At 37.5% G+C, this 12,786-nt stretch overlaps 1 protein-coding gene across 1 annotated transcript in view; it reads left to right on the forward strand.

Moving 5' to 3' along the window:
• The window catches only part of tubgcp3 (tubulin gamma complex component 3), a 33,453-nt gene that overhangs the window by 7,922 nt on the left and 12,745 nt on the right, over positions 1-12,786 (forward strand). Inside the window, exons 8-12 of the mRNA XM_079812218.1 lie at positions 2,536-2,661; positions 3,223-3,291; positions 3,935-4,067; positions 4,221-4,387; positions 12,663-12,773. Of these exons, the coding sequence (XP_079668344.1) occupies positions 2,536-2,661; positions 3,223-3,291; positions 3,935-4,067; positions 4,221-4,387; positions 12,663-12,773 (606 nt within the window). The remainder of the gene's footprint in view (positions 1-2,535; positions 2,662-3,222; positions 3,292-3,934; positions 4,068-4,220; positions 4,388-12,662; positions 12,774-12,786) is intronic.

A 12,786-nucleotide genomic window follows, 5' to 3' on the forward strand; every position in this document is an offset into this window, starting at 1 on the left:
GGTGACCTTTCCAATTGAACACTTGATCAAGGGCTTAAATTGGCCTTTTATTAAACAATATAAAAGAGTTTTTTCTGTTGAATGGAAAAGATGTAGCCCACAAAGGGCCAAAATAAGTAAGAGTCGAGATTAGCTAAAGCCATTTCTTCAAACTGAAATCTCTTTACCACAGTGTCACAAGGCCAGTTCGCAGACAGAATACATTAAAACAGACTTTGATTTCACACACATTCCTATAGCACATGTTTAACTTGCATTTTAAAAAAATGTATTAGGGTTGTAATAATATATTGTCACAATATATTGCAATACAAAAATGCAACAATTTATATCATGGACAGTGACAATGTGTATTGTGTATAGTTCGCCAAAAATGAATATTACTGTGTGAGAAAAATTTAGGTTTACAGAGTTTTAGTGTCGGTACTACATTAAACTACTATATATAATGTATAATAATGCAATGGGGGAATATGTGTGGGTCCTGATCATGCCAAATGTCTTATGTTACCAGTAAAAAGTGGCCTCCATTATTTTAAATATATCTAGTCAGTGACAAAGTGCAAGCATTTTCGTCTAAAATAAATCTGTATTTTCAGCTTCAGAATCATGAATATCAGGGACTAACATTTGAGAGCAGTGGCACCGGTGCCACTAAGTTCTACAGATGGTGGCACCAGCACCTGATTTGGTGGCGCTGGAGGAAAATGTATCATTAACCCTCTGGTGCTCTTCGTTTAGGGGTTGCATTGGTTGTCTTCCTGGTCATAAGTGGCCGGAGAGCGGAGACCTAAAAATTAAACTTCCTCCACCCCAGTAAACCAATGCAATTTATTTTTCTTCAGTAATATTTTTCTTTTGTATTTTGAGATTATTTTATGGTATTTTTTAATATTTATGCAATAACTATGCTCTTTTTATTTTATTTTTTGTAATTATTGCAGTATTTCAGGTTAAAATAGAGACTAGGCCTTCAAAATATTTTTTTTTTGAAGGCAGATTAGCGCCCTGTTTTGGAATTATTTAAGAAATCATGCAACAATGGGTGTAATCACTAAAGGGTCTTTATGAAGAGGCTTGAGAATTCCCTAGTTCTGTTTTGAACACATTTAATAAATTATTTTTTATGGATTTGAATATATATTTAAAAAATCTCAAAGACTATTTATTATAAAGTTTTAGATATTTTTTTTTGTTGGGAAATATAGATTTTTTTCTGTGAATGTGTTTTTGCAGATTTCCCATTCATTTCCTATGGTGTCATTTTTTACCGAAGAGCACAAATGGGAGTATTTTTTTTACGACCACTTAGCATGCTTGAATCATGCCCTCAATTTTTTTGTGTGTTTACATACCTAATGCTAGAAAAGTTTCATATCAGTCTGATGAAGCTGGGATTTTTTGTTTTTAAATTCCAAATGTGGTACATAGGTTCAGTTTTTCATAGGTGTGTGTGTGAGTGGATGTGTCAATATCACACTCTTGATGTTTTAGAGTGTACTTTTTTTTCAGCATCGTGGCCGATTTGTAGATTGTACACACAAATATTCGGAGAATTTGTGTTTTTGCCAATTTCCTATGGTCGGTCATTTATGACCGAAGACAATGAACGCTACTTTTTTTTTAACGACCAATTAGCATGCTCGAATCATGACCCCAATTTTTGTGTGTTTACATAATTAATGCTAGAAAAGTCTCCAAGTTTCATATCATTCCGATGAAGCAGTGATTTTTAAAATTTCAAAACATAAAATTTTCCGGTCAGAAATGACCGAAGAGCACCAGAGGGTTAAGTTAATTTAATCATAAAATTACTTGTTTTACATTTTGTTAATAAGTGCAGTTACTAATAATATTACATGTTTGTTTATTGAAAATTTAACAGTGAAGCACTGAGCTTGAATTGATATGCAAATAAAATAAACTTTTAATAATAACAGTAATATGCAAATATTCTAATATCTATAGGGAAAATGTAAATATTCTACTCTTATTAAATATACTGTTGTTCTTCTTCTATAGTATCATACTGAACTAAAAGGAGCACTCTACTTGTTTTCTGTGTAATTCAGTCACAATTTGAACAAAAGTTTTTGTTTTTCATGAGATGTTTTGACTTCCTGTTAAGTGCTCCTTAACAGGAAGTTAAGTGCTCCTCTGCCGCCATCTACTTTTTATAGCGGTAATTTCTTTTTAAAATAAAAGTGCTTGTTTGCCATGAAGTGGTCTAGACCTTTAAACTTTTAGTTTTACAAATCATCACATTAAAAGTGAAGCTCTTAAAAGACCTTAAAAGTGCTTGAATTTCACTCTCAAAAGGTTATACCCTGAGATGAATAATGTAAAAAATAAAAATAAAAAAAAAAACATTTCTTCCATAATACCATGGGCTGTTACTACATTAATTCCATGGTGAATGTGTATTGTGTGGACTGAAACCCCTCAATGTTTCTCCTGGTTTCCACGTCAATGCTGTTTGAGCATTTCAGCTATTATTAGTTGAAATTGAAACTGTTCTGCATTTTTGCTCTTCAGGTGCCGTTGTGCAAGTCTCTGAGAGACACTAGCAGCAGGCTGGCAGAGCTCGGCTGGCTCCACAATAAAATTAGAAAATACACAGATTCCCACAGCTTGGATCGAGCCTTTGGCCTAGTCGGACAGGTAGGAAATGTGACATGACTTGCAGTGAGCACATCACATACAACCTTAACCCCTACACGGATCTTATAATGCTAGATTATACATTTTATTTTATTATTTATTTTTTTGAAAGAAGTCAATACTTTTGTTCCGCAAGAATGCATTAAAATGATCAAAAGTAAAGACTTACATTTTTACAAAATATTTATATTTTAGAGTCCTGAAGAAATGTTTTCAACGTTGCTAATGATATGAAGCATATTAGAATGATTTCTGAAGGATCATGTGACTGAAGACTGGAGTAATGATGCTGGCAATTCAGCTTTGACATCACAGGAATAACTTGTATATTACAATAGAAAACAATTATTTTAAATTCTAATAATATTTCATAATAGTACCGTTTTAATCACATGAATGTAGCATTGGTGAGCATAAGAGACTTCTTTCAAAAACATTAAAAAATCATACCAACCCCAAACTTATGAACGGTACTTTATATTCAGGAATAATTCAGGTATTTCGCACACTATAATTTTAGTAACACTTGTTTCATTCTCTCCTCTCACTCTTTGCTCTCAGAGTTTTTGTGCTGCGTTGCATCAAGAGCTGAAGGAGTACTACAGATTGCTGTCTGTACTTCATGCACAGGTGAGTACGGGACAACGCAGATGAGTGTGTGTGTTTGACCATGAAACATTCATTTAATCAAGCCCTTTTGCTGCTGCTGCTTTGCTGGAGAAATCTGTAGGATAACATAGTCGGCATGAAACAGAAGTTGTGATTTTCCCCTTCTTCCCTATTGTGAATGATGTATATGTGAGTGAAACTGCTTCTCGAACAAGAACATTTTTAGATTTCCATTGGGAATATATTGGAAGGGAATGTATCCATTGGATACATTCATTCCGTTGGGAATGTATTGGAAGGTTGTGGTTTGCTATTGGTCGATCTCGTGAGTGACAGGTTGTCTTGCCCTCATGCCAGTAAACACGTCATCAGAGATGAGATGAGATGTCCTTGCAATAGGGAGGGGAATTTATTTATGAAGTCAGTTTGATTAAAGATTAAGATGGCACATTAATTAAATAATAATGATTCACACATTTTGATTTCTTGGTGAGATCTAGCCAATGTATGTACCCCTTCCGAAATAAATTAATTGCAATTTTTACGCTTTCTGATTTGCATCAAAAGCAGCTTAATAGATAAAAACGCTGAAACAACCAAGGATGAGAACCTGCTCCATTTCTGTGAAAAAGGGGTAACAATCGTGTGTGTGTGTGTGTGTTAGCTCCAGGTGGAAGACGATCAGGGTGTAAACATGAGCGTGGACACCAGTCTGACTTTGAGGAGACTGCTCGTGTGGACCTACGACCCCAAGGTTCGGCTGAAAACACTGGCCGCCCTGGTGGATTACTGCCAAGGTTAGGGATGATACAACTCATTTAAAATATACAACCTGCAACACAATACACTTAAAATGTATTTAGTATTAACGTCAGACTCCTGATCATATTTCATAGTAAAAAGATGCTTTTAGCACAAAGATATCTGCCTTACCCTGGTTTCTCTCACAGGGCGCAAAGGAGGAGAGCTAGCTTCAGCTGTACATGCGTATGGAAAGACGGGTGACCCTCACATGAGAGCGTTGATCCAGCACATCCTTGGTCTGGTGTCCCACCCTATTCTCAATTTCCTGTACCGCTGGATCTATGACGGGGAGCTGGAGGATACGTACCATGAGGTCAGGACATAAACACACACACTGAAGTTCTTTTGCAAAGATATCCTTGTCAGAACTTACTGTATGTGCTCGGCAAACCTATGTACTCTAGTCTTTACTCTGTGCCTTTCATATAGGCCTGGACTAAATATTTACAATATATTCGCTATGATTTATTTGGGGTGTAACGGTACACAAAACTGACGGATCGGTACGTACCTCGGTTTTGAAGTCACGGTTCGGTATGAGTTCGGTACAGCAGTTTTACAAAATTGCTTTTTATTTATTTTTATTAAACAGTGGTTTACTGAAGAAGAAAAAGTGTCTGTCCTTGAATTAATTAAATTATAACTAAAAGTTTATTGAAGATATTTCTGTAAATTATATAGGGAGCCCTTACTTGCACATTAATATTAAAGGTTAACAACAGAGCCCAAATTATTAGCCTAAATTCAGTTGCAATTTATTTTTAGGTATAATAATCAACACTCAAATAACACATTGTATGCAAACATGTTAACTTCACATGTGGCAGTTTTTGCATTAACTTCTAAATCTAATTATAAAATAGTTTTTTTCTCCAATTCGTTGTTGAAATATAATCATTTATACACAGTGTCTGTCATTTTCATGACCGGTTTATTTAACATGCATGAAATAATCAAGACATCCCTAACAGGTTAAGTAGAATATAATGAATATATAGGCTAATATAGTGCATATATTTAGTGAAAGAGTACATTTCTCTAGTGAATAAAATTCTGTGGACACTGAATGACTGCCTGAGGTAAATGTGATGTAAACTAAACAATGTCATGTAACGTTAGCAAGCAGTTATATTGACGTCTTACCGCCGTTGAAACACTGATTTAGTGATTACACCACATATGATACATGACAGTAAGTTTGTTGTAATGTATCAACAACATACCTTCAGATAGTCATTCATGTTTATTCTTTAGGAAGAGATGATCGATCGCCTTCACAGATGATCGTGTTCACGCGCGTGCGCATTGCGCGGCCGCTTGAACTGTGATCAGTGATCAGTCACGCGGTGCCACAAAGAGCGTCAAAACGGCATTTATGGTTTGAATTTCGTGATAAAATGGACTGAATACTTTATGTTCGTGTGGGAACTCAGATTAAAGCGTGCACCGAACCGAAGCCCTGTACCGAAACGGTTCAGTACGAATACGTGTACCGTTACACCCCTATGATTTATATATAATATAACAGCACAGTAACATACAGTATAGAATTAAGAGTGACTATCACTAATTTTAATTAACCTTTAAATTAGTAATTTAGTGTCCTGAAGAGTGTATCATTTGCTTCACAAGCCTTGTATCGCAAGTAGAAGAGTTAAGATATATATATTTGATTATTTTATTATATATAAAATAGGGATGCAAATTATCGATTAATTCATTAATCGATAGTTGACTGACCTTATCGATCGATTAACGATTAACTGATAAGCGGCTATTTTCCTGAGAATGTAATTTTCTCACGGTATCAATAGTGTCTTTAACATAAAAAGCAAAATATTTCTTATATACTGAATAAAAATGCATGTTATATTGCTCAATTGATGTTTTATTGTAACAGTTGGGATACGGTACAGATAATGGCATTTATGTAGTTTAACAAAATAAATTTAGCACAGAAAATTAAAAAATAATTGTGCACGGTCTCACCTGTTGCATGTCAAACATTAAGCAACATAAAATACATTTTAAATAAAAATCTTTATGGGTAGGCTTACACTATATTAAGCCTACATATAATAATCTATCTGGTAAATTACTGGCCTGCGGTTTCACACTGCACGCGTTAGTAGGGCGTAAGCAGCACATATTTTTTTCGGCGCCCATGTTAACAGATTAGAGCATTCACACCGCGCGCAGAGGCGGCGCGGCAGCGCGTAGCAGGAGAAGAAGCAGCAGTACCGCGATCGTTTTGGCGCCGAGTTTATTTTTGCCGCGCTGCTCATGCTGAATTAAAGCCACAGTGGATTGTTCTTTATCAAAACTGACCTGATTAACATGGAAAATAACAAATTTCACCATAAAACCATGTAGTGAAGTGTCCCGTGTGTTTCATGATCACCATATGACATCCAGCGCTGTGAAAAAATAAAATAAAATACACGAAAACACAACACTGCCAGAAGTTTTTGCACAAACTTCAAAGGCTTGTTTAAGTGATTAAAACTAGAAGCATATATTAACTTTAATGTTACATTTATCATGTGAACTACTTATATACAACATGTTATATGCATGTGTGTATGAGAGGGGAACACGCTCGCATTTGCAGCAGATATATGCTGCCCATCATAAATCAAAGCACGAGACAGACGGGGGTCGGAGGAGAAGACCGGAAAATGTGACCTAATGGACAATATTCGTCTGTATTTGCAATAATACACAAGCCGCGGTTCAGCTGCGCGAGACAAACGCTGCCAGTGTGAATGCACAATGGGCACGCTTGGCTCCTGCTCTCCATACGCACTGCTCCTGCCCTGTCAACGCACTGCTTGCGCGTGCGGTGTGAAGCCGGCGTCATGTTTGGTTTCTTTTTTGCCGCCTCAAGTTTGTGTCGGGTCTCTCGCCACCCGCGAGAATCTCGTCACGTTCGCAATGTTCAATTAACCGACAATTAATTTAATTTAATCAAGTAAATTCTTGTTGACAATGAATCGATAATTGATTAACCGTTTACATCCCTAATATAAAATGTAAAAATATTTTAAACAACTTCATTAGCGACGTAAGAGTTTGATTAATTTTCCTTTTTTATATATTAATTGTTTTAATTTTTGTGCTTTTGTCGTTTTTAATAGTTTTTTTATATTTCTATAAAAAATGTATTTCGGTTTTAGTATATTTAGTACTCACACTTAAACTTATTTTATTTCAGTTTGTTGCCAAAGCAACATTTCAAATTTTTGCTGCAGTCCTTTATGTATATATGTATTTATATATATTCATAATTATACACCACACACACAGATTACATTTGGTTACAAAATTACATTTGGATGTGATTAATCGCGAGCTGTTAAATCACGATTAATCGCTGTTAAATTGCGATTAATCACATCCATATTTTACAAAAAATTACATCTGTGTGTGCTGTGTATAATTATGTATATATAAATACACACACACGCGCGTATATATTTAAGAAAAATGTGTTATATTTATATATAAAATATTTGTGTATAAATAAATATATATAGAGTATATACATGCGAATATTTCTTATATATACATGAATGTGTGTGTATGTATATACAGTGAGGAAAATAAGTATTTGAACACCCTGCTATTTTGCAAGTTCTCCCACTTAGAAATCATGGAGGGGTCTGAAATTGTCATCGTAGTTGCATGTCCACTGTGAGAGACTAATCTAACAAAAAAATCCAGAAATCACAATGTATGATTTTTTTAACTATTTATTTGTATGATACAGCTGCAAATAAGTATTTGACCACCTGTCTATCAGCTAGAATTCTGACCCTCAAAGACCTGTTAGCCTGCCTTTAAAATGTCCACCTCCACTCCATTTATTATCCTAAATTAGATGCACCTGTTTGAGGTCGTTAGCTGCATAAAGACACCTGTCCACCCCATACAATCAGTAAGAATCCAACTACTAACATGGCCAAGACCAAAGAGCTGTCCAAAGACACTAGAGACAAAATTGTACACCTCCACAAGGCTGAAAAGGGCTATGGGGAAATTGCCAAGCAACTTGGTGAAAAAAGGTCCACTGTTGGAGCAATCATTAGAAAATGGAAGAAGCTAAACATGACTGTCAATCTCCCTCGGACTGGGGCTCCATGCAAGATCTCACCTCGTGGGGTCTCAATGATCCTAAGAAAGGTGAGAAATCAGCCCAGAACTACACGGGAGGAGCTGGTCAATGACCAGAAAAGAGCTGGGACCACCATTTACAAGGTTACTGTTGGTAATACACTAAGACGTCATGGTTTGAAATCATGCATGGCACGGAAGGTTCCCCTGCTTAAACCAGCACATGTCCAGGCCCGTCTTAAGTTTGCCAATGACCATTTGGATGATCCAGAGGAGTCATGGGAGAAAGTCATGTGGTCAGATGAGACCAAAATAGAACTTTTTGGTCATAATTCCACTAAACGTGTTTGGAGGAAGAAGAATGATGAGTACCATCCCAAGAACACCATCCCTACAGTGAAGCATGGGGGTGGTAGCATCATGCTTTGGGGGTGTTTTTCTGCACATGGGACAGGGCGACTGCACTGTATTAAGGAGAGGATGACCGGGGCCATGTATTGCGAGATTTTGGGGAACAACCTCCTTCCCTCAGTTAGAGTATTGAAGATGGGTCGAGGCTGGGTCTTCCAACATGACAATGACCCGAAGCACACAGCCAGGATAACCAAGGAGTGGCTCTGTAAGAAGCATATCAAGGTTCTGGCGTGGCCTAGCCAGTCTCCAGACCTAAACCCAATAGAGAATCTTTGGAGGGAGCTCAAACTCTGTGTTTCTCAGCGACAGGCCAGAAACCTGACTGATCTAGAGAAGATCTGTGTGGAGGAGTGGGCCAAAATCCCTCCTGCAGTGTGTGCAAACCTGGTGAAAAACTACAGGAAACGTTTGACCTCTGTAATTGCAAACAAAGGCTACTGTACCAAATATTAACATTGATTTTCTCAGGTGTTCAAATACTTATTTGCAGCTGTATCATGCAAATAAATAGTTATAAAACCATACATTGTGATTTCTGGATTTTTTTTTAGATTATGTCTCTCACAGTGGACATGCACCTACGATGACAATTTCAGACCCCTCCATGATTTCTAAGTGGGAGAACTTGCAAAATGGCAGGGTGTTCAAATACTTATTTTCCTCACTGTATACATAATAATTATACACCGTACACACACAGACACACATATTAACAAGTAAACAAACTTTTTTGCATACATTTTTCTTTGAGTTCATTTAGTGAAAAACCGTGTAGAAAACATGCCTTAACTAGTTTTTGTTCTTACATTAGATACTTTGTGTCTACTTGGTGGGGGTGTTAAAAATACCACTTAATTGATACAAAGTTAATAATTGAATAATTTCCACCATATAATGGAAGCTGATCTCAGTCAAGTGTCCTCGAATTGACTCTGTTGACTTCTGCACTGTTGTATGTCTGAGAAAACAGCTGCACTTGAGTGTGATTTAGTTTTCCAGACACAGTGAACCACAGTCTCCTACACACAGACACCCAGATGAGGACAGATGAGGCTGCGCTAATGGGCCCTTCTCCTTCCACTTCCTCTGTGGCCTTCTGTCTCTCTCTTTCTCCCACTCTCACTCTCACATCTACTTCCCCTTGTCCTCCACCATTACCAAATGGTGTCAATGAATCTTTCTTTACTTAGTCTGTGCCCACTCGACTAAGTCTGAAGTCGTTGGGCGTAGAAGAGTTATCGCCCAATCAACTCCCAGCTTCCCCTCAGCACGGGCACCAATCAGACGTTCTTGCCCGTAATCACAGAATTTAATCTCGCCCGCGATGAAGTGTAACAGGCTTTTTCACAGTGTAAGCAGTGTTGAGGGTGGAGGTGGCGGAGAGGGTTATATCACTAATGTACCCATCGACAACACTCTTCCTGGTCCAAGGGTTTACGAGCTCCTCGTTTGGCGCTGCATCGTTATTCTCTGCAATAGTCATTTTAATAGTTGCCCTGTTGAAAGTACTGATGTTCTACTTTCATTCCCTCCGTCTGTGTAATTACCACAGAAAGGTCATTGCATTACAGCGACCAGTTGACCAGTCGATGGAGCTAATTTATTTGTCTAACAGCTGCAGTGATGTTTCATCAGCGTAAACATTATGAGACTGTATGTGTGTTACAGGCCGTAGCTAGGGTGACCACCATCAAACAAACCAAATGTGGGACAATTACTAAGTTTGTGTGGGACAATGTGGGACATGTTACCGACACTAAAACATAACCTGAAACTGTTACACAATATCTATCTAACTTAATAAAAACATATGTATTCTGCCTTTCAGATGATAAAAATACTTTGTTCTTTAGTCCCTTCCAGAAAACACCATTACATCACAATGTAACATTGTACATGTCATTTAAATTCAACATCACTGAGCCCAAAGGCAGCAGATCTGACCAAGTCCAATAATGAACAAATAAATAATAAAGCAACATGAAATTAGTTCATTGACAGTCTTATATATTATATTATATATTAAGAATATAACCAATTTACCGAATTATCCATTTGTACATGGAACGAATCCGCTCCACATTTTGATTGACCGCCGTCACAACCTATAGCGACTGTGTTTACTCCTTTCTTTTCAACCATTGGATAGGATTTTAAAAACGGCTGTTGTTGTATTTGTGAAAGCAGGGATGTTACGTCTGACGAAGCGCTGTTAAATATGTCTAGGTGAAAAACGATGCCGCAAAAAGAATAAATGAAATGCTTTCTTAAAAAGGCAAAAGAACGCATGCGTTATATGATAATAAATTAAAAACCAACAGACTGATGAAAATGCGGGACATTTTCTCAATATGCGGCGTGCGGGACAAGGGGTGAAAATGCTGTGCGGTACAACGCAAAGCGGGACGGGTGGTCACCCTAGCCGTAGCTTAAGAATTTTCTTACAACCCCAAATCAGAAAAAGTTGGGACAGTATGGAAAACGCAAATAGAAAAAAAAGAAGGGATTTCTAAATTTACTTTGACTTGTATTTCATTGCAGACAATATGAACACAAAATACTTCATGTTTTGTCAGGTCAACTTCATGTCATTTGTAAATATGCATCCTTTCCTGTCATTCAGACCTGCAACACATTTCAAAAAAAGTTGGGACAGTAAAGCATTTACCACTTTGTAATGTTGCCATTCCTTTTCACAACACTTAAAAGACGTTTAGGGACTGAAGACACCAAGTGATGAAGTGTTTCAGGTGTAATTTTGTCCCATTCTTCCTGCAAACAAGTCTTAAGGTGGGCAACAGTACGGGGTCTTCGTTGTCGCATTTTGCGCTTCAAAATGCGCCACACATTCTCTATTGGAGACAGGTCGGGATTGCAGGCAGGCCAGTCAAGTACCCGTACCCTCTTCCTCCGTAGCCAGGACTTTGTAATGTGTGCAGAATGTGGTTTTGCATTGTCTTGTTGAAATATGCATGGACGTCCCTGGAAAAGATGTCTTCTTGAAGGCAGCATATTATGCTCCAAAATCTCAATGTACTTTTCAGCATTAATGGTGCCTTCACAGAAGTGCAAGTTACCTTTGCCAAGGGCACTGACACAACCCCATACCATGACAGACCCTGGCTTTTGGACTTGTTGCTGGTAACAGTCTGGATGATCCTTTTCTTCTTTGGTCCAGAGCACACAGCGTCCATTCCTCCCAAAAAATACCTGAAATACTGATTCATCTGACCACAGTACACGTTTCCACTGTGTGATGGTCCATCCCAGATGCCTCCGAGCCCAGAGAAGTTGACTGCGCTTCTGGGCACTATTAACATAGGGCTTCCTTTTGGCACAGTACAGTTTTAACTATAATTTGTGGATGTAACTACGTATTGTGGTACTTGACAAAGGTTTGCCAAAGTAGTCCTGAGCCCATGTGGTGATATCGCTTATAGATGAATGACGATTCTTGATGCAGTGCCGCCTGAGGGATCACGGTTGTTCAGCTTAGGCTTGCGCCCTTGTCCTTTACGCACTGAAATTCCTCCAGATTCCTTGAATCTTTTAATTATGTTATGCACTGTTGAATGTGAAATATCCAAATCTCTTCCTATCTTTCTTTGAGGAACATTGTTTTTAAACATTTCAATAATTTTCTCACGTATTTGTTGGCAAACTGGCGATCCTCGGCCCATCTTTGCTCCTAAAGGATTAGACCTTTCTTGGATGCTGCTTTTGTACCAAATCATAATTACAATCACCTGTTTCAAAACACATCATTATTTAACCATTTTACCTCATTACTAGCGCTAAATTTTTTTGAAATGTGTTGCAGGTCTGAATGACAGGAAAGGATGCATATTTACAAATGACATGAAGTTGACCAGACAAAATATGAAATATTTTGTGTTCATAATGTCTGCAATGAAATACAAGTCAAAGTAAATTTAGAAATCACTTCTCTTTTTTTTTTCTTTTCGTTTTCCATACTGTCCCAACTTTTTCTGATTTGGGGTTGTAAATCAGACAAAAATAAAAGTTAAGAAATCCTTCTAATAATCAAAATGTGTGTTCAGTTCTTTGTAGCCTCTGACCCAACAGTGAAGACGGACAGACTGTGGCATGACAAGTACTCTCTGAGGAAGAGTATGATCCCGTCTTTCATCACAATGGACCAAGCCAGGAAGGTACAGCACTTAT

Source organism: Gobio gobio (assembly GCF_949357685.1).
Source record: "Gobio gobio genome assembly, chromosome: 3".
Classification (NCBI taxonomy): Eukaryota; Metazoa; Chordata; class Actinopteri; order Cypriniformes; family Gobionidae; genus Gobio; species Gobio gobio.